We start from the raw sequence: 22,714 nt of genomic DNA, 5'->3' as shown, positions 1-22,714 counted from the left end.
ATTTAATAAGAATGTAATAATAACATCAGGTTAGTAGCAGGAGTTTTCTATTTATATTAAATTCCTGACTTTCAGGCAGATTTAAATTGGCTTTTTGATTAAGAAAGGTCTTGTAGAAATGAAAGCTTGCAATTTCAAAAGTACTAGATGCAGCAGAAGCAATCATATGCTTTCTAGAACGATCTTTGAGAACAAGTATTAAGTATAGTGAAAGAACTGAACAATGATCTATGTAAAAATGAAATAGGAAGGCAACTGGACAACAGTAAGAGGGAAACAATCTTTTTGTATGTTGGCAATCCTGTTTTGAATTAATTTTTTTAAAAGCATCAGGAGAATAGGCCCCTAGGAAATATATTCTTGCTAGGTCAAGAGTGGTGACAGCAGCAGCCCTAAAATAAGTTATGTCATTGTCTGTCTGCCAAACAAATGGAAAAATTTGGTGTGCACACATACTAAAATATGTGGATGCATGAAGGGAAACAAATTAATTCCAAACACTGATGTTTTTCACAGTTTAAAGTGAGTGGCAGTGTGCACACACGTTGGAAGCATGGATTGTCTTTTTTTTACTCTGACAGTAAAACTTTTGATATTCATCTGTTTTCTAGTGCAGCCATGCACTATGATTCCCAAATTTATTGTTCAAAACCCCTTAATTGAAAAAAGGCTCATAATAAACGGGTATTTGAGTACCGACTGGAAAATGCTTGCATGTGCTATTTACTATGCCATGTGGCATTGCATTTTTAGTAAAATGGAAGGAGTTGAACAACCACAGACCACATCCTTGCTAACAGTTATACGTAGGGGCTGAATTTACTTATATTTTTTCCATATTCAAATAACTTTCTATTAGGTAACCATACGTTCCTGCATTTATTTCAGTTAGAAATGAAAAGTTCTTCTTAGGCTGGAAAGCAAAAATGAGGCTGAAGTAGCTGACATACTTTTTTCCTGTTCAGATCTGAAACACCAGTACAGAAGTAGAACAGAGCTTGATCAGACTTGCTCTGCTTGTCTCCAGTTTAATTTTATGTCTGTGCAGAAACCTAATGCATTTATAAAGAGAGCAGGGATGCATCTGCCCCATAACTTTTTCTGGAATTTGTTTGCAGTTTTTAAATGTAAGTAAGTGGTGGTAGAAACAATACATAATTTTGCTTTTCTTGCAAAATAAGGAAATTTCTTAAAGTGAGTATTGCTGAATAAATAATCTGACACAGGAATTACATTTGCTAAATAAGGATTTGGTTAATAAATCAAGAGCTTGGTAAATCAGTCTTCACATTTACTCTTCCCCCTTAATATTTGTTAGGCTACTTGACTTGATATAACTACTCCTTTATTAAAATAGTGTCTTTTTAAATTAAGATATGGCTTTTAGTTCATAACATCATGTTTTTGTTAGTATTTTTCCAGTGAAGTATTACTCAACTTTTGCTTTGTTAGTTTTATTAGAAATGAGCAAATAAGAAGACTCTAGTGTTAGTAACATATAATATGTGCGAAGGTAAGTCTCTAGAGAAGCACTGAAGTAGCATTTAATTTTAGTTTCAATGGGAGAAAGCCAGATGTCACTGTGAGAGTTCTGGCTGAGCTCCATTTCTTGTAGGGCAGTGAAATCAAACAAATGTGTTTTATTAAAGAGAGCCCAAAACCAAATGTCCCAGCCCTGATCTTTTGATCTCTCTTGCTACTTCTGACTGAATTGCTCTATTCCAGATGAAAGCTGTTCTTAGCCCTCATTTTTCCCTGGTCTTCTATCCTGCTATACAACTGGTCTGTGTACCCTTCATTCTGTTCCATCTACTCTAGCTGAGTTGCTCACCTCCTCCAAATAAAAACCACAGAAAAAATACTAGTTCATTCGCAGTGAGAAACTGGACAGAATACTAAATTTACTTATTCTTAGTTAAGAACATAAATATAATGGTACTGGATCAGATCACTGGTCCCTCCAGCCCAGTATCCTCTTACGACAGTAGCTAGTGCCAGATGCATCAGAGAGAATGAACATAACAGTGATCTACGCTGTGTCATCCCCTCCCTGTTTCTGGCAGTCAGAGGTTTAGGGACACCTGGAGCATGGGATTGCATCCCTGACCATTTTGGCTAATAGCCAATGATGGACCTATCCTCCTTGAATTTATCTAATTATTTTTTGAATCCAGTTATACTTCTGGTCTTTGGTTTAGAGCAAAAATATTAGAGGGCCAACACAATTTTGCAAGATGTGGGTAAGCTAGAAATAAAAAGGATTTTGAAATGGGAGCATCTGCAAGCCAGTAAAAACATAGGAAGGCATATGTAGTGGTCCTAGAAGACTGTCTTCTGGTATATCCAGATGAAGGGAAAGTACTGCAGTTATATTAGCAGATTAGATTATCAGTCAAGTACATAACATCTGGCTTCCTCTCCATTATGGGTTCGATTGTGGCAGTTCGTGGTGCAAAACAGGACTGCCCCTCAGGCAGGGCTGTTCAGTCCACATTAGGATGGAATATATTGTTCCCATTGTGTACCAAAACCAATGTGTGATGGGTAGTTTAGTAGATATAAGCCTCGGTTGCATCTTTTTGCTATTCTTCCTGGGGAAGTAGGACTGAGCAGTCTGTACTCCATCTGAAGTGCTGTTGTGGGAGGCCTTTGTGTACCATTGAGGAGGCTGGATAGGCTGTTTGCACAGCTCCCTGCTCTGCATAGCCCAGCAAGACTCTTGCAGTCTGTCACTAAAAGGAAACTGACAATATGAATCTCATTTTCTTGTTATCATAGAATATTAGGGTTGGAAGAGACCTCAGGAGGTCATCTAATCCAACCCCCTGCTCAAAGCAGGACCAACACCAACTAAATCATCCCAGCCAGTGCTTTGTCAAGCCAGGCCTTAAAAACCTGTAAGGATGGAGATTCCACCACCTCCCTAGGTAACCTATTCCAGTGCTTCATCACCCTCCTAGTGAAAGTATTTCCTAATATCCAACCTAGACCTCCCCCATTGCAACTTGAGACCATTGCTTCTTATTCGGTCATCTGCCACCACTGAGAACAGCCTAGCTCCATCCTGGAACCCCCTTCAGATAGTTGAAGGCTGCTATCAAATCCCCCCTCACGCTTCTTTTCTGCAGACTAAATAACCCCAGTTTCCTCAGCCTCTCATTGTAAGTCGTGCCCAGCCCCCTAATCATTTTTGTTGCCCTCCACTGGACTCTCTCCAATTTGTCCACATCCCTTCTGTAGTGGGAGGACCAAAACTGGACACAATACTCCAGGTGTGGCCTCACCAGTGCCAAATAGAGGGGAATTTTCACTTCCCTTGATGTGCTGGCAATGCTCCTACTAATACAGGTTATGGGAAGTACTACCTTCAGAATTGTTGAATAACCGTAGCATTAGACTGTTATTTAGACCTGGTCTACACTAGAGTTAAGTCGATGTAAAGTAGCTTACATACGCCTGATTATTTCAGTATATACACTACAGCCTTGTCCCACTGATGTAAGTACCCTACTATGCAGACATAATAACTCCACCTCCACAAGAGGCATAGGACTTTTGTCGGTGTAGTTAGTGCAAAGCAGTGTCTGTATAGACACATTGTTACTTATATCAGCTGTTGGCTGTCTTGTCAATTTCAGGGCTCCATGCTAGAGCTTTGGCTGCCCCCAGGTCCCTGCTCTGATCTGGGCTGCACCTGCCCGACTCCCAGCTCCCTGGCTGGGAACCAAGAGTCAAGAAGCCCAGGAGACTGGCCCCCACTCCATATGGGGAGCTGAGCCCTGGCTGCAAGTATCTCCCCGCACTGCCCCTCTTCAGTCAGTGAAAGCACTCCTGATGAGGATGCGCACCACTGACAGTGTGGTCATCAGGTCGATTTTAAGTCTGTACTGTAGACGTGCTCTTAGGAGGAGAGAAATGTGTCCAAAACTTTCTATATGAAGCCTTTTTTAGCATCACATTGAGTCCTTGTTCCATACTTGGCCCCGGTTAAATTGATTCAGTATTTTTTATGTAGTATTAGGGCTTGTTTACACTGACCGTGCTGCAGTACTTAGTGAAAACACTCCCAATCAGCAATTAGTGAAACACTCCCAATTAGTGAAAGCTTCTCTCATCAGCATAGGTACCCCAAGAGGCAATAACTAAGTCAGTGGGAAAAGTCCGTCCTGTTGATATTGTGCTCTCTACACCTTGGGTTGGGTTAGTTATAATTATACCTCTACCCCGATATAACGTGGTCATGGGGAGCCAAAAATCCCTACCATGTTATAGATGAAACGCCGTTATATCGGGGTAGCGTTGGCAGGGCTGCTGCGGTGATTTAAAGAGCCTGGGGCTCTGGCGAGCCCCAGGCCCTTTAAATCGCCGGCGGAGCCCCGCTGCCGCAGCCCTGGGGTAGCAGTGGCAGGGCTCCAGTGGTGATTTAAAGGGCCCTGGGCTCCCCGCAGCAGCCGGAGCCCCAGACCCTTTAAAGTGCCACCGGAACCCCACTGCTACCACCCTATATGCGGACCCGCCTTATATCGGGTCACATTGTAGTGGGGTAGAAGTGCACATCACCTGGAGGGGTGGAAAATTGATACCCTTGAGCTATATAGTTACACTGACATAAGTTTGTAGTGTAAACCAGGGCTTAGAGCAGGCTAACAATGCAATAAATGTGTTTGGAGAGAGGAAGGGTGTGAAAGTGCGTGATAGTTAGCTTGTACCACACCTTGTAAACAGAGCATTGCTCTGAAAGAATGTTAGGAAGGAGAGGTAAGCAGAGGCTAGCGGGCAACAGCATGAGTGGAATGTAAAATGGATAGTACTGAAGTTGTCATCCTGAAAGATGGCTTCCCATATAGGAAAAAACTGGGTTTTGTTGGCTCTTCACAAAGTAGTACCAGATCCTGTACTGTTGAGATGGGAAAAAAATCCAACTCTTGTTTTCCGAAATCACATGGAACAAGCTAAATTGTTTTGCTACCGTGAATTGTTGGGTTACACCATGTAGTTGAGAACAGAATTTGTCCCCAAGGTATTATGAAACCGAATTGAAATTCTGACCCACTTTTTAACAGGTGACCATTGATGGACCTTAGTGGAACAAAGAACAAAGTAAGATCCATGACACAGGCAAAAAATAGTTTATTTTCTACTGAATGCATATCTGAAATGTCATCTCAGCCAGCTGTACCTGCTTCTGGAGTTCTACATACCCCAGTGCAGTGATACTCAGACCTCAGTGGTTCAGGAGCCAAATTACCGTTCAACGTTACCCAAAAGAGCTACAGTAGTGTGAATTCATTGTTTCATTTTATATAGAGATATATATTATTCTCACAGCAAAATGACTGACCAAGTATTTTATCAACTACAATTGGTTAACATAGTAAAAGCATCCTGATTGGTTGTTAATTGAGTGTTTTAATATCATGTGCTGCAAGGAGCCACAAGAGGCACATTAAAGAGTCTCAGTCTGAGTATCACTGCCTCAGTGGCATATATAACAGCCAACTGCATATATTGAGTTAGGGAACGTGTGATCATGAATATTAATAAAAATATCCAAGGAAGTTTTGATTTTTGATTTTGGCTCTAGGCATGGTAATATTGTTGAGATAGCCCAGCTCCTGCAATTAAAATAGAGCCAATTCCTAAGTGGTGTTAATGGAAATACTCTGTGTATAATGGTGTAACCAAGAACAGAATTTGGACCTCCATTTTGAGAAAAGTTTTACTGCGTGCATGTATTCACAAGGATGCTATATTTCTGCCTAAGTGAAAGGAAAGAATGAGTTAAAATACATCATGCATCCAGTGAAGTGGGTATTCACCCACGAAAGCTCATGCTTCAAAACGTGTTAGTCTATAAGGTGCCACAGGACTCTTTGCTGCTTTTAAAATATCTTGGCTTCTAACTGTTTTTAAACCCACTGTAATACAATCCTTACCACACAGTACAAGTACAGACACAGAAAGATGCAACATTGTAATTTTGAAGTGTGGTTTTGGTTGTGGAAACTGGGAAATGAATGTGCTGAAATATTAAAGGGAAAATTTGGCTTAATTTCCATTGACTTGTATTAATTAGATACATATTATCATAATGAAATATACAAAATACTGTGCTTGTGTAGAGACCTAGAGTGGAATTTTGTGGGTCACTGACTGATGCCTAAATTGAACACACTGGAAATTGTGCCTAGTGTGTGGGAGCTTTTAATAAAATTTTCAGTGAACTACAAGAGATGAAGCCTGTAAATAAATGCCTTGGGGCTACTGTTATATAGAAGGGACATAGAAATTATCTAGGGACTGTACTTCTTACATAAGTATTTTGAGAAATTTACGTAAATGTTGGTAATCTAAGTTAAAATAATCCTGAAACCCAGCTGTTTGGGGTCAGAAATGAAAATCCGCTGTTTTTAAAAGAAAATATTTGGGGTTTAGTCAACAAATTACAATTCTTTACATAAAGCATTTTTTATTACTAGAACAAGTTGACATTCATTGTTAGCTGCAATGCATGTTCATTCATATGACTTTGTTTGGGAGTCTGGGCTTAGGAGAGATGGGAAAAGAAGTGTTCCTTGCCTATTTAAGTGGTAGAGATCTCTAAACAAGGAAGAGAAATGGCTCCTTGCTTCAATGTACTTTTACAATGTCCATGCCAACTTTCCAGGCCCCCTTTCTACCAGATACTCATTATTGGGCCAGGTTTTCAACTTCAGACATGCTGTCTGTCTGTCACATATCAGTGTGGAAGAGGGGGAGAAAGATGGTGTCTCTTTTTTCTAGGTTTAGCCCTAAAATTATTGACCTAACAGTTGTCCTCAAATGGTTTTTTTGTAGTCATCTGGGATTGCTCCCTTCTCTCCAATATTTTCCATTTATTCTTGCCATTTAGATGACCTTTCCTTTAGTAAGGAGGAGTGAACACAGCTTCTTATTGAGCTAGGCAGTGCCAGTGTGTGCAAGTTGTTCCCTCTCAACAAAAGAGGGAATATTCTACTTGGCAGCCTTTTGGGATGCCAGTTGATGGCCAGCTGTATCAAATTGTCAAGGTTAAACATTAGAACAGTCTACATCACTATAACCTAACTGAATGACACCCTTTTTTGACTTACTGTGGGATTTTAAAAAAAGCCTGAATTAGAAGCACGAGTCCCATGGAAAGTCGGTGAAACTTGTGCTCCTCAGGCACTTTTAAAAATCCCACCATTTATGGCTAACTTAGATGGGTCCAGCTTAAGGTTGTCCACCAAGGCCACATGGAAAAAAAAAGTTGAAAATAATTATTTTATGATGATAAAAGTTCAATTCGTGCCCTGTATTTCATAATTTCAAGTCTTGTGGATACAATTCTCCAGCCTTCCTCGAGAGATCAAGAAAGCGAGTCTGTTGAATTGGAGGAAAAATATCCACCTAAAAATGGATGTTGTGCAGTGATGTTTGTAACTTAGTTTTCTTTTCTCTGAGCCACTTTATCTTTCTTAGGGAACATAGAATCATAACAATTTAGGATGGCAAGGACTAAGCAGATCAGAATCTATCTCATGGCCTTTCAAAGGTTATGGATGTACTTTCCCAATAGAATCTTTTTCAGAGGTTAAACTGATTATAGTTGTTCTAAAAAGGTAGAGAATGATGTACTTCAGTCATTATTAGCCGCAAATGTCCACAACTTGCTTTAAACTAAACTCTGTGACATGAGAAAAAAATGGTACAAAGAAATGGGTTACATTTTTACCTCTTTTTCTGTTTGTTTGCATATTATAGCCAATACAGCTTAAACATGAAAGAAGCTTTAATTTTTTTTACTGTAGGTTTTTGTGTGAAAGGGGACTTGTGACTAGAGCATGACTGTGAAACTGCAAAGTGATCAAGATCTAAGCTTTTTAATATAAGCATCAGCCAGGGAAATGTTAAGATTCCTCCCAGGAATGGTCTAGTTATTAGATAGTCCTGCCTTGAGTGCAAGGAACTGGGCTAGATGACCTCTTGAGGTCCCTTCCAGTCCTACACTTGTTTGATTATCTTGCTGAAGTTAAGACTTCAGGGAATGGAGAGCAAGGTTTGCAAGGTAAACAGTATTTTGTATAGTTAAAATGTTAGTGTCTATAACCAAAGGTTATCTTTCAAGTGCCGTAAACTTTCATTCTGAACCAGTTTTAAGATTTTTGTAATTTTCTGAAAGTTTCATTGGAAGACTGATGTTTTCCAGGTTTGTTACCTGTCTACGTGTGAATTTTTTGGGAAAGTTGGTGCAGAAATAAAGGTATTTCCCTTATACAAAGAGAGAGCTGTCTCTTGTATCAGTACTTCTAGGTAAATAGATTTCATAGCAAAAATCAATATTATAATTTTAAATCTACCAAATAAAAAGTAGAAAAGAAAAAGGAAATATTGACAAAAATTTTCTGTTTACTCCAAATTTATTGAACAAATATTTTACATCTGTAGTTGCCAGGAGTTAAGTTCCAGATGTCACAATGAACTCTTCATGGAACCGTCCAGTTATTTTCCTTGTATTTGGACCTTACACTAAATCCTTAAAATAATTCTACAGAAAACTACAAAATACATAACTTTATAAATGCCTGTCTCTCTTCTCCACAGTCATAATGAACGGAAAGTGACCTGCAAGCATCCAGTAACAGGACAGCCATCACAGGATAACTGTATTTTTGTTGTGAATGAACAGTAAGTGAAATGTGCTTTGCACAATATAAAATACATGCATTCTTAATTCATACAATTCACAATGAGCTCCAATCAATATAGAAATTGATTTTTGTTATTATCTAATTCTTCTGCACTCTGCTAATCCAAGACCAAAGAAGCACAGTAAAACAATTACAAAGAAAAAAAAACTAGTCCAAATGGGATTTTCTGTGTTTTAATGAAGTATTGGGACCATTATTTCACTGTTCACTTCTGTTACCCTACCCAATTTGCATGCAGAGTAAACTAAAAGATTTTTAGCAGGATAGTCCAGTAGGCTACCATAAGGTACATTTTTGATGATCCATTTGAATTGCTCTGGAATATGCTGGCATTCCATATCTCCTGTAGCAGCTAGGACTCCTTTTCCATTTAATATTGTTATTCCATTGCCTTGTCAAGAAGTTTCCTGAGCAGGTGGATGATAGATTTGTTGACTACTATTTCATTACTCTTGCAGAATAAATCATGAATGACATGATTTCCTTAGACTTTCCTGAAGGTTTAGGGGAATCAAGAATTTATGTACAGTAGTAATTCCTGATCTCTGGTTGTGAAGTGGCTGTGTCTTGTGTATCTAATCAAATTACCAGACTGAACTTCAGTAATACTTAAAAGTCTCATATTTTCACTAACATGAGATTGGTGTACAGCATTCTCTTACTACCTGTGCTGTGTGGTAAACCACGAATTTGAATTATTTTAAAGCAACTTTAAGAATTTCCTATAATAGAATTAAGTTTCTTTGCTATACAATTTAATGACCTTTTTTTATACTTGGTGCAGATAATTTTCTCATAAAATCTGAATTGCTTGCTTCAAAAAGTAGGACACAGCCACTATTAGAGAACATCTTAGGGACACGTTTTAATATCAGTCTGCACACACAGCAGGTTCTGGTGTTACTGAATACTCTGTTTTCAGGACTGCTGCAACTATGACATCTGAAGAAAAGAAAGAACGAACAGTAAGCACAATAAGTGACGCTTCCAACTACAATTTGACATCAGATTATGCTGTGCATCCAGTGAGCCCTGTGGGCAGAGTAAGTCACTGTATCAGATTATTTATTAATGTAAAATTATTCAATTAGTCCATAAGATAGCAAACAGAGTCCTATAATTAAAGAGAAACTTTGTAATTAATATTCCATTTAAAAAAAGAAACAAAGCATATGTATATCTCAGGGCACTTGATAACCTGAATGTTTTTATTTGGAAGCTGAGGTGTCTGAAATAACTTATCACTAGAGCTGTAATTTTTGTCACAGGCTTCTTGGCTCTTATGACTTTCACGTTCTGAAATTCTTTGGTATTAGACAACTTTCTTGTTTTGTATATGAGCAACTGTGTGTTTGAGTGGGCATATAGGTAAGTGTGCATGTGGACAGTTGCACTATGTTTTGAAAGATTTGACCAAACATCCTCAAGGCAGGAGTATGGAATTATAGCAATTAGTAAGGGATTGGTTGCAGCCCTTAAAAGTGGTTATGGGAACAGACCATACGGCAAAGGTTACATTTTAACTAGCAACCGCCAGTCCTAGAATTTCAGTGCAACTAGGTAGGAAAATTGCTCAGTAGCCCATGAAATCATAAGCAATCTGTTTTTTGTTTTGTAGTCTGGTCTTGTGGTTAAAGCACAGGACTGGAAGTGAGGAAACTTGAATTCTATTCCTGGCTTTGCCTTATTTGTGGGATCTTGGCTAAATCAACTTAACTAAGTTGTGCTTCAGTTTCCCCATCTGTAACGGGGAGATACTTCCTTGCCCTTCAGAGATGTTATGAAGCAAAAAGCTTTAGAGATCCTTGGATAAAAGGCAGTATAGAACTACAAGTTTCATTTTGTTTTTCAGTTAGAGGCCACTTTGTAGAAGGACAGTTCACTTACTACAAAACTGAAAATTTTCATTGGGTTTTGCCAGGATAGATTTATTATTTTCAGAGAAGTTAGCCAGATGACATCTTAGTTAGTGATGAGATAAGCAGTGCCATCTGTCTTGTAGTCAACAGTTAACATTTCTTCTTGAGTATTTTTACATTCTCAGTTGCAAACAAAAAAACCTGTTGAATTAGGCACTGAAAGACTGTACCCAGCAAAGTGGTTCTCCTGCAAATGAATCAAATTTGTAACATACATACTTTGAAGTGTTAGTGTTAACTGAGCAATTTCTTTAATTTCAGCACGTTTGGATTGAAACCCTGTTTATTTTCTTTGTGAAAAAATAAACATTTTACAATTGCCCATAAAATAAGACATTTTGAGCATGTTGGAGACTGCTGCTAAAGCAGCTTTTGTTTTAAATGGACACAGTCAAATGGTCAGGCAAAAACTTGACCTACATTGAAACCATTATCTAGTGAGGAAAGACTTCCAGATTCTAGAAAATGCCTTAGGGTTTGTCTACACTTGCAGCTATACAGTGCTGGGAGTTAAAGCTATCTTCGTACAGCTGTGTAGGGAAAACACTGCTGTGTGGCCACACTGACAGCTACCAGCGCTGCAGTGTGGCCACATTTGCAGCATTTGCAGCAGTGTTGGGAGTGGTGCATTATGGGCAGCTATCCCAGCGTTCAAGTGGCTGCAACATGCTTTTCAAAAGAGGGGGGTGGGAAGGAGTGTGGGGGAGACAGAGTGGATTTTTGGAGCTGACACTGTGTCAGCTCCCTGCCTTGCAAGTTCTAAGGACTTGAAGATACACAGCACCAACCTTCAATCATTTTAAAAGTTTCGACCCCTTCCCCCACCCCTCTCTCATTCTCTAAATGCAAATAGCCTTCAGACCAGATAAGCAGCTGCTCCAAAACTGACCCCTCCTCCTCCACTCCAGGCTGCTTCTCTCCTGAAGCAAACACTAGGGGATCCCCCCCTCCCTGCCTCTGCTCGAGCAAACAGTAGCTGTGTTTGTTTTTTAGATAAGCAGCTCCGGGAGCCCCGAGTTCACAACAAAACAAAGAGAGGCATCACAACAAAACAGAGTGTTATCTTTACTTAAAAAGCATTATGGGAAGGTTCCGGAGGTCAGTTACAGCGTAGTAAGATTAATCACTGTTTACACTGGCACCCCAGCGCTGCAAGAGCAGCGCTATAGTCGTTATTCCCCAGGCCAAGGTGGAGTACAGCCAGCGCTGTTGCCAGGGAGATACAGCGCTGTATGTGACTTGCCAGTGTGGACGGGGAGTAAGTTACAGCACTGTAAAGCCACCACCAGCACTGTAACTCTCAAGTGTAGCCAAGCCCTTAATCTAACAGTGTTGCTGAGAAAATAGTAGCAGTGTTGATTTATTAAAAAATGCCACTGTTCAGCATGACCTTAAAATAGTTGCTAAGTCCCTGCAGGGACAGCCATCAAAAAAGCACAATAAAATCTTTTTCTCAGAACCGTGCTGACGACATCAATGATGCTGATTTAAAATTACCACAGAGCTGTGTTAGTTCGTTATGTGGGGTGAAATGTGGATGAAGGGAAGGGGAAATATGTTCACTTCCATTTGGGAGGCAGTCAGGAAATTAGTTTAGGGCTTTTACAGGCAAAATTAAAATAAACTACTTACTGTATTTGGTTGACAATGTACTGGAAAGAAATGGAGATTGCCACTGGCTATTAAATTATAGGCATTTGTCTAAATTGTTAAGTTAGAGGCATTGACTGTTTTGTTGAATGGGATTTATTGAGCTACTTTTTAGGGAAATCAGACTTTTGCTTTTATACTAAAAGCTGTGCTCATTATCCTTTTTTCAGTTACTAAATTAACTTACGATGTTCATGTGAATGCTATTCAAGTTACTTTAAACACAGTTATCAGAAATAAACTTGTTTGCATTATTGTACCATTTTTGATAGTCCAGTCTCAGAAGACGAGTATCTGCAACATAGAAACCATAGTTGACACTAATCAGCCTCTTTTGGCAATTTCAGAGGGCCCATGGGTTGAATGCATTTAAGACTGTTATCCCTTGTGCTTAGAAGTGGCCCTTCAGTGATAGTATTGAGGAACTTGAGCCCAACCATGAGGAGGTTTGGGCTATCAGTTTTGATGTCTACCTCTATCTATGAAAAGAGGACTTGAGATGCCAGGGTTGCCTTACCAACACTAGTCTCTCAGAGTCTGTCTTAAAAATAGTATTATAATGCATGAGAGAGAAAATAGTTGAGACAGTAGTTATTTAGGTTCTCCATAAACTAGGGAAAGAGAGAAAAAGCTACATTTGCTTACTTCTAAGACAAGCAAAAATATTAGTGGCAATTTATTAAAGTTGTTTGTAAACTCAACCATTTTCAGGGATGACTAATGAAAATTGCTAATGAGTTTATATAATTAGTTGGGGAGATCATGAATTTCATATTGGGAACAGCTCAGTTCAGATAAAGGACTGTTTCAAGGCTCTTGTTAGTACAATACTGCTCCTTTTATTAATATAAAACAGTCCAGAATTAATATAACAATATTTGTAGAAAATTGTTTGCAGTTTTGTTCAAAAAAGGCTGACTAGAGTCTAAAGCCATTGTTCAGAGGCTGATACAAAAAATGAGGTGAGCTGAGTGAGACCAAGCAGCAAGGGGCTCGATTAGACACTCAGGCCTCCTTCTCTTGCTCCCTTCCTCTCTCCACCCAAAAATAAAATAAAATGCTGACAAAGGAGAGAGTGGAGATTCATACCAGAGTGATGGTAAATGCTCCACTTTTCCAGTCAGTCTCAAGTGTGTTATAACTTCAAAGCCACCTGTCCAGCTTCCTGATTTCTGGAAAGGAAAAGGTGCTCATTTTACTTCCTTCCCATCCTAGACCAAAACCTACTGAAGATGGTGTGGATAGAGCCTGGCATTCTCCCTCCATAGCCTCATGGCTGCTAAGAGGTGGAGTGATGGGAGGGTTTTTCCATTATTCTACCCTTCCTCCAGCCTCTTTCAAAGTTGGTATCCTCCATTTATTCTGCAGATGGTATTAAAATCTTTATAAAGGCCTTTGTGAATATGATCGAACCCCTATAGCACATACAGGGAATGTTGCTCCATAAAATGGTATGTACTTGCACAGGCAAAATTGTTCTGGTCTCATGGTGATCTCTGTGCTTCCAGTGTCTACCTCTGCAGTTCTTCATAGCTTTCCCAAGCATTAGCAGACATTGGGTTGGGAAACTGACATGGTCCTTGTTAGGTTCATTGTTGCCCACAAACTTCTGAATAATAGCAGTACTGCCCAGTCTTCTCAATTTCCTTGCCAGTGCTTGGAAGTTTGGAGCAGCATCGATGCTAGAGCTGCCTACAGAATTAAGAAGGCAACACTGCATTTGTTCATATTTGGAAAGTTATCTTATCAATCATAAGGATTAGAAACTTATTTTTAAACAAATTACAGTTGGCAGAAATTGATCGTTTAGATGCACCTCATCACAACCCACACACATCACAAGGGAAAGCTTCCAATTTGTTACTGACATTTCCAAGCCTTGTTTTAAAATGCTTAAGCAATAGTTTTGCTTCTGTGTTCTTCAGATAAACTAATCTACAAGGTGACAACATACTTTTGATGTAGTATTTAAATAATACAGTAACTTCACACAGTGTTTAAAGCGTGCTGGGTCAAAAAGGGTTGCAGACCCAGGAAATATCTACAACTGGAGCTGGCTTGCTGAGAAACACACATTTTAGTCCTACTTGTTGGGAGGGTGTGCATGTGGGGGATCTCCTCTGATTGGCATCTTCCCCCCCACTAGCCTATCTTCTGGGGAAGAGTCAATCAGGGCTGCTGCATTAGGCAGGCAGAGCTCTCTCCCCAAGAGCAGACACTGACCATTCACGCAGGAGGGTAGCAGGGAACAGAAATAGCCAAGGTGCTCAGGTCAGCTCTGCTCCCTCTTTCCCCATCCTTTGAGCATCCAGATAGGTCCTGTGCTCCTCTCCCTTCCCTTTAACACCCAGCCTGGGAATGGGGAGAGGGGGGACCCTGCTGAAGCCCCCCAGACCTGGGGAAGGAGAATGAAGAACTCCAGAGAGATTTGGGAAGGGGAGGAGGCAAAACTGATGGGGGAATGAAGGGGACCGAATGATGAGTGGTGATCCACCCTCCCCCACACTTTTTTCCCACTAAGCACTGGCTTGACTATAATACTTATACTATTCTAAGGTTTTTAAATATATAGTCTTGAGATCTTTAGAACACATTGTGTGTGAGCTGAGATTCTCATTATATAGTATTAGATAAAATAATTGACAAGTGTCTAGTGTTCTATTTATTAACTAATATTAGAAAACTCAAGTAGTGCCCTGTTAACCTAAGTAGATATTTGCAGTTGGTAAAATGTATGAGCCTGTAAAGGTTCACTTCTGAGCTCCATGAGCTTTGTATAAAAGTGTGCATGTACTTGGTTACCAAACCAAAGAGATGTGCATTTAAATTACCTGAATCTGCTAGAGGAGTTGAAATTATTGTTTGTTTTTTGGCAGCACCACCTGGATGCATTAACCATTTTGCAAACAAAAAGGGATGTGTGGGCCTTGCGTTGGGGAGTTTATACCCTTTCTTAGAACATGCAAAGACCGTTTTGTTTGTATATTACATGGTAGAAAATGTTGAAGGATTTTGATGAGTAATTAGTAGTGCTGTTTTTTTGTTTGGGGAGAAAAAATTCAACCAGAAACCAAAAACTCTTTATTAAAACAAACAAACAAAAAAATGATTTAAAACAAGTGGACAAATTTTGTTTCAGGTCAAACAAAACGCTTTTTTTCATTTCCAGTCATCCTTTTTAAAAGGAAAGGAGATGAAGGGCTAGATTCACAAATTGTTGCTGGTGGCAATTGAGTTGCTTTCTCATTTTCAGCCTTTATACCAGCAGTTAGGGCATTTATTTATGATAAGGGAATTAAACCTGCGTCTCCTATATCTGCCTGATGTGGGGCGGGGATTTTAACTTGTCTCCCACATTGCAGGAGAATGCCCTATTCATTGGACTATAGCAGGGGTCTCAAACACATGCTCTTCTGTGCGGCCCACCAAGCTCCCCGTGTCCCCCTCACCCCTCTGCCTACCTCCAGGCCAGAGGTGGGCAAACTAGGCCCGCGGGATTGCCCCCCATGGCGCTGCGAGCCTCACGCCACTCCCTTAAGCGGCTGGCAGCACATCCCTTCGGGCCGGAGGGGAGGAGGCAGAGGGCTCCTGCGTTGCCTTTCTTCAAGCTACTGCCCCTTGGGAACAGGGAACCCTGGCCAATGGGAGCTTTGTGGGAGATACCTGGAGGAGCAGCAGCGGAGCCCTGTGCTCACCCCCACTCCCCCAGGAGCCGTGGTTCCTGCTGCTTCCTAGAGCGGAGCCTGGAGCCTGCCTTGGCCCGGAGGCGGGGAAGGGGCGGGGCCTCATGGAAGGGGTGGAATGGGGGCTGGGCCAGGGGCAGTGAGGGTGGGCGTGTCGGTGATGCGGCCCTCGGGCCAATGCACTAGACCTTATGTGGCCCTTGTGGTCATTTGAGTTTGAGGACACCTGGACTATAGGGTGTTCTGGGCAAGTCTCCTTCTCTCCTGTTGAAACTGTTCATAAATAGTAATTGGAGCAGGGACTTGTCTCCAAGGCGAATGCTCTTAACACCCAGGCTTCCTCTGTCCTCCCCCCCAGGTCTGTAGTGTCGTTCTCACTCTTGCTGTCCTGGGGATGACAGCCAAGTCCCCTTGTGAATTTTTATTTATTTATTTTATTTTTGGACGTACTATTTGGCAAACTTTTCAAATTTTCAAGAAGTTTAGGTCGATCAAAACTGCATTTTTTTAGCCAAAAATAACTTATTTCGGTGAAAAATTGCACCCAGCTTTAGTAATCAGCTCTTTAGTGGGATATAGGGAAATGTCTTTGAAAACAATTATGAAAATCTATTTTAAAAAAAACAAACTTAAACATAATAATTTGAATTTAATTTGTCACAACAACTTCCAAGTTTTGGAATCTTAATGTATAGTTGTCAGACCTGATCTTTAATTTATTCTGTCTGAATAGTCTTATCTTCCATATTATTCCATCTACTTCTTATAAAATAAATCTTCTGAACAACATTTGCTGACTTCTCCTGAACATGGATTGAGTTTCCAAAACCAAAATGTTAAGCTTTAGAACAGTTTTAGTTTTGTTTTGAATAGTGTGTGTATTTTAAATTGCTTAAGCTTTTTTCCCCTAAACTAAATTTTGTTCAGCAGCCTTGCTTCCAAATGAACTTAAAACAGCCTCTTCACCCTTGCTTTTCATCTTGTGAGCTTAAGTCAACCCCTTAATAAAGATTTTGGATTGTAAACCTCTTTTTATTTTAAGACCTTATGCTGCTGTTCACAGAAAATATTGTTCACAAAAGCTGCTTATTATTATTAAGGTAAAATATATTATGCAGTGTTACGTGTGCTACTATATTATGAAAAGTCCCTTTGAAATCTAATCTAAATGTCCTGTTCATTTCAACAAGGCTGTTCAATAAAAGTACATTCTGACACTACGAAATTTTTAAAAATCTATGCTTTGCAAACTTAGTAGAGAAATGCATTATTAGCATGCTTCCAAGAGAATACAAACAAATCAGAATTTCAGAAAAATATATAATATAGTCTTCCTTTTGAATTTTGTATTAAAATGAAAAATTCTTTTTTCTTTTTCTCCCTCGTCTCCTGTATTGCCAGTGCTAGCGTCTTAATATTATCTTCTACATATATGGAAAATACTCTGTTACAGGCAGAGTCGAAATTCAACAGTTACACAGTGGGCACACTAAAGTGTTTGTTCATCTGAAAATCAATTCCCACTGAAATCTTGTTTATCTATTATTGTATTGGTTCCTAATCTGAAATACCTATGCTCTGTTGTTGTTTTATAACATCTAAATGGTGACCATGCTCCCATTGCTTAATTTATGCAATCAAAGAGCTGTCCTATGCTTGATAGCCAGTTGTTTATCTGAGAGCAAAGCCATAATTGTCCATGTTCAGCATTTGTGTTGGCTGTATCATGTCTTTGTACATGTTTCAAATTTGTCATTCCCTCATAACTGGTGGAATTGTTTCTCTAAATTAGAGGCTTTGTAAACCACAGCTCAGTGTCTAAATCCAAATTTAGAAAGCACCTCCACAAAGCAACCCCATATTCAGGCAATAATTTTTGGAACACAAGTTTGTAGATACGAGAAGCAATAATAGTATTTTTCACATTTATAAGGACCTTTCTTCTGAGTATCTTAACAAACTTCAGTTAAGGCCTCAAGTCCCCTTTGAGGTACAGAAGGGTAGCCGTGTTAGTCTGTTTCAGCAAAAACAAGGAGGAGTCTTGTGGCACCTTAAAGACTAACACATTTATCAGAGCATAAGCTTTCGTGGGCTATGACCCACTTCTTCAGATGTATGGAGTGAAAATTGATCCTGTTATGCTCTGGGATTTCTCTCTTTCACTGCAGAAAATTTAGAGAAGTTCTGGAGCCAGCAGAAACAGCATGGCAATTACCGTACTTATTTGTCTAAAAAGGAACAAAGCAATATCCTGCAATTCTCAAGGGGAAACATGGATAGAGACCAAAAATCTGAGGAAAGAAATGTATGACAATTTCCTAGAGTTAACAGAGACTGATGGTGCATTTTCTAACATGTTCATTCCATTTAGACATCACGGTCTTCAAAGAAGGTTCATAATTTTGGAAAGAGATCAAACTCAATAAAGAGGAATCCTAATGCACCGGTCATCAGACGGGGGTGGCTTTACAAGCAGGTATTTATATTTTTTCCTTGTTTATTATTGTATGCAGGACAATAGTTGATGTGAAACCTAATGCTAGAAACATTGGCATGAAGATGACAGATCTCTTCTGGTGCATGTGTGTTACCTTTCATTAACTCGTATCATCTACTGAGTAAAATATTCAATGAAAAATGAATAAAGGCAGCCAGGAAGTACAGAATAGTGGTTTACTTGCATTCCTTTGAGAAGCATAAGAGGAGAAAGGTACAATGTTATAAATTCAGGGACCTGTTATATCTGAAGGATTTGGAGGATGGGTGTCCGGCAAATACATATTGGGAATGGAAGACTAAGTTAATAAATAATAATTGGTGGGAAAATGGGGGCAAGAATGAGTGGCCAAATGTTTTGCTATTTATTATTCCAGGATGGCTACTGGGGGATATTTTTTGGGCTTGAACATAGGTTTTATCTATCTATCTATACACACACACACACATATATACTGGGAGTGTGTGTGTTTGAAATGTGATTTTTTTTTTAGTCACTAATGTACATTAAGAGTTTTTTTTTTAAAGTATAAATAGCAATTAGGCACCCAACTCCCATTGAAAGTCAATGGCGTACCTTCCGCTTCTACTTTTGAAAATCTCCCTCTAACTGGTTGTACTTTCTTGCAATCAACAGTTCAGGACTATTAGATCTTAGGGCAAGAACACCTCTTTTTCTAGCATGTTGTGGGTGCTACTAGAAAACAAACTGGTGTTTTTAGGTAAAAATAGAGGCAGGGGGAGGGAGCATGTATGTATGTATTGGACGCACAATTGCCAGGCATAGTCCAGTTAACTATAATGCAAACAGATGACCTAAAATAGTTTTTTCTCAATCTTTTTTTAGGTAGATAATTAAAAACATTGATCATTTAACTACATTGAGCACTGTCTGATACTCGGGGTGACAGTGGGTTTCCTCCCCCATATTTAGATTCTTCTCCTGGCCCATGCTTTTATCCAGCCATTGCTAGCTGAAGTACCATAAGGTTGGGTTATGTGGGCTTTCCTTTTTGGTTACTTTATGGCTTGAAAAGAAGCTGCTTTTGAATTTCTGTTGTAATTTCACTTCTTAATTTATGTCCAGTTAACATATTAGTTTGAATTAGGAAGGATGGCAGAGAAAAACATCTCTTTTTCTGCTGCACTTTAACCCGCTAACATAAATGATTTATTTCTCTAACTAGTGTAACGGGTGGCAGTAGAGCTCAAGCAATATTACACTCTCCTCCTTCCTGCACCTCAGCTTAGCTCCAGGCAGATGACAGTTCTGTCTTTTCATGACTTGTCAAAAATCATTACAGAGAGCTAAACCTTGGGGCTATTATATGTAAAACCCTGATAAGTGGATGTTAATAGTTCCCAGTCAGTTTCAAAGAGTACACCATATGTTTTGTTAGTAAAACATTTAATGGACACAGCACACTGTAAATAGTATAAAATATTGTAAATACTATGAATAACTTCTAAACAAATGTTATTAGACAATAAATCTGCCGGTGTTCCTTATATAGATTTCCCCTTTTGTTTGTCACAAACATTCAAATATAAGGGTTATATATAACATTTTCTAACTTCATTGCACATATCAAAACACATACCCTCTGATTTTTCTCTCAGATGATTTCTCATCTTTATAGTGTAACCATAGTATGCAGTGTGTGTCACTTGTAAGATGTAAATTTTTTTTAACAGTGAATAATTAACCATTGGAATAATTTACCTATGGGGGATTCTGATAAATTTTAAATCAAGATTGGATGTTTTTTCCCTAAAAGATGTTCTCTAGGAATTATTTTAGGGAAGTTCTATGGCCTTTGTTACATAGGATATCGGATGAGATGATCACAATGGTCCCCTTTGGCCTTGAAATCTGAATCATCAGAGCTTGAGAAATGTCAGCATCTCAGTCCTGTCAAACACTTCAGAACCCAATAGGCAAACAAACAGTCTGGGGATCGCCACAGCTAGCATCATTCCAGCTGTTGTGTTAATAGGTGACTGGTCCCTTCAGTTGCTGGTGAAACAGAAGTCTGTATCCAAGTGTTACAGGGTTTGGGATCACATAAAATATCCATTTCCTTGATCGCTCTAGACCACAGTCTTCTCCCTATAAGCCCAGTAATTCAAGCAAGAATTCACAAACCCTCACCTCACTAAGTAGTGCCCCATTCTCTTTCTGAAACAGAATCCCAATTTAAAGCAGTTAGTTGATCGCTAAGTATATGTCCTACATCAGGGGTCCCCAACGTGGTGCCCACGGGCACCATGGCGTCTAAGTGTGCCCGCGTACTGGCCAGCGGACGAGCATCCGCCAGAATGCTGCCGACAAGCTGCATCATCCAGAGGCATCGCCGCCGAAATGCCGCTGATTTTTTGGCGGTATTTTGGCGGCGATGCCTATTGACATTGCCGCTTGTCGGCAGAATTTCTGCGGATGCTCGTCCGCCGCCACGGTCCTCTGTGGCTCATCGTCTGGCACCCGCCAGACGAAAAAGTTCGGACCACTGTTATACAGGTGCTGTAGCTGCTAGAGGTGACACATACTTCCCCCACCTGTCCCTCTAGGACATACTGTGGTAGACCAAACGTTATCCTAATGGAGGGCTTCCTTAGCCAGTAAAGCTGAAGTTGCACTCACTTGTATCCAAAGTAGCGGTATTGGGACCTAGCCCTTACAGCAGACACAATTCTTGGTTTTGCATTCATCAGCTGTTGAGTCCACAGGGTTGTTCTTAACTCTTTTATTAAAATCCCTACTCATTTGCTCTCTTGTTTGGCACAGCTCCCAGAATGTGACTAGGGTGTAACCTGCCAGATGGGTTGTCCACAATGAAAACTTTATATACAGCCCAGAACATCTACTAAACATGTCTGGTAACTACCACCTTATTCTGGAAGTTTCTGGGTCTTTAACTGAGTTGCTCTGCCCTGCTGTCTGCGCATGTGCTGAGAGAAAGTATCCAGCTAAGATCCATGTCTCCTCCCCACTTTTTCTCTTCCATTTATGCAGAGGAACGAAGTTGTATACTGCAGTATAAAGCATATGGGTTAGCACGATGCAAAGCCTGTGGATCTTGTTTAGTACCATCATTTTACAAGCAGCATTTAAAATTGTCCTTTTTTAGATCTACATATAATATCCCTTTGTATAACAAAAGTTAATTACTTTTCATTCATCAGACAACTCTTTGTCCTATTCTGGATGATGGATAGTTTTGTGCTGTGATATAGGACGACGTCTCATGAGTGTGTGAACCTGAGGCAAAAAACTCTGGAGCAGTAAAATTTCTGTCATTAGATTGTTTTACACAAACATTTTTTATCATTGTCTGAAGATATAGACAATTTTAAATTCAAGACACTGAATGTATCTTAATATTAGTAAAGTCATCTTGGAGGGCTGAATGTCTTTGCCAGTATCTGTTACTGTGATTGTTTGCTCTTAGCTGTCAAGACAGTTAAGTTTTTTCAGAAGCATTCTTTTAGAATCAGCTCCTCCCTAAGAAAAATGAGTGATAAGCAGTGCTGCTTAAGATAGCTTGTAATCAGAATCATCAGACTATTGTTGTGGTATTGTGATGACTTTTTTGGATGGCGGATGTCTTCCTTTGATGCTCTGTAACTTCACATTTTGGGCTATGTGCTGCTAATATGCAAATGTTTTCTTCAGAGGTGTCACTGTCATCCAAGGTCTTCACATTTGGGCCACAAGTCATCGTGGGTTTGCACTCCAGGAAGTAGACACCTAATCATTTGAGACACACAAATGCAAGCAATGATTATTCAAAAATGTTATGTAAGGAGCAAATCTATATCAGCAGGATGATAAACTAGATGACCTAATAGGTATTTTCTAACTCTAGTTTCTGTTAATGTATCAAGATACTGGAAGCTCTGTTTGAAAAGGAAGGATGTATATAGGGATGCAAACATACATATTGTGTGCAAAGGTATGATTTGATTTTCATAAAGAAAGCCTCAAGGCCTTCTGTGCACATTGGTGTGCCTATAATTTGTGTAAAATTCAGGCCAGATGGCTGCAAGAGGGTCCTGGAAGGCCAGTGTATTAGCCCTAGAATGTTGAGGGCCCTTTTTCCTACAAGCTGAGAAGGGGTTACCTCAGATCAAGTAGGGATACCTGAATCCAATTAAGGGCTGCTTGAAACCTTTAAAAAACAATCCTTTAGGGAGAGCAAAGGAGGAGAGAGAGACAAGCTGCTGCCAGGCTAGTGGCAGCAGGGAAATAGGCTGT

At 39.7% G+C, this 22,714-nt stretch overlaps 1 protein-coding gene across 4 annotated transcripts in view; it reads left to right on the top strand.

Moving 5' to 3' along the window:
- PLEKHA5 (pleckstrin homology domain containing A5) overlaps positions 1–22,714 on the top strand; it is a 285,024-nt gene that overhangs the window by 144,775 nt on the left and 117,535 nt on the right. For all 4 annotated transcript variants that reach the window (XM_039544466.1, XM_039544476.1, XM_039544484.1 and 1 more), the window contains 3 exons: positions 8,605–8,688; positions 9,634–9,754; positions 18,335–18,439. In XM_039544466.1, coding sequence (XP_039400400.1) covers positions 8,605–8,688; positions 9,634–9,754; positions 18,335–18,439 — 310 coding nt within the window. The remainder of the gene's footprint in view (positions 1–8,604; positions 8,689–9,633; positions 9,755–18,334; positions 18,440–22,714) is intronic.

The sequence above is a fragment of the Mauremys reevesii genome, linkage group 1, assembly GCF_016161935.1.
Source record: "Mauremys reevesii isolate NIE-2019 linkage group 1, ASM1616193v1, whole genome shotgun sequence".
NCBI classification, from domain to species: domain Eukaryota; kingdom Metazoa; phylum Chordata; order Testudines; family Geoemydidae; genus Mauremys; species Mauremys reevesii.
Note: the sequence above shows the minus strand (reverse complement) of the source record. Positions and strands in the feature narration are given on the sequence as shown.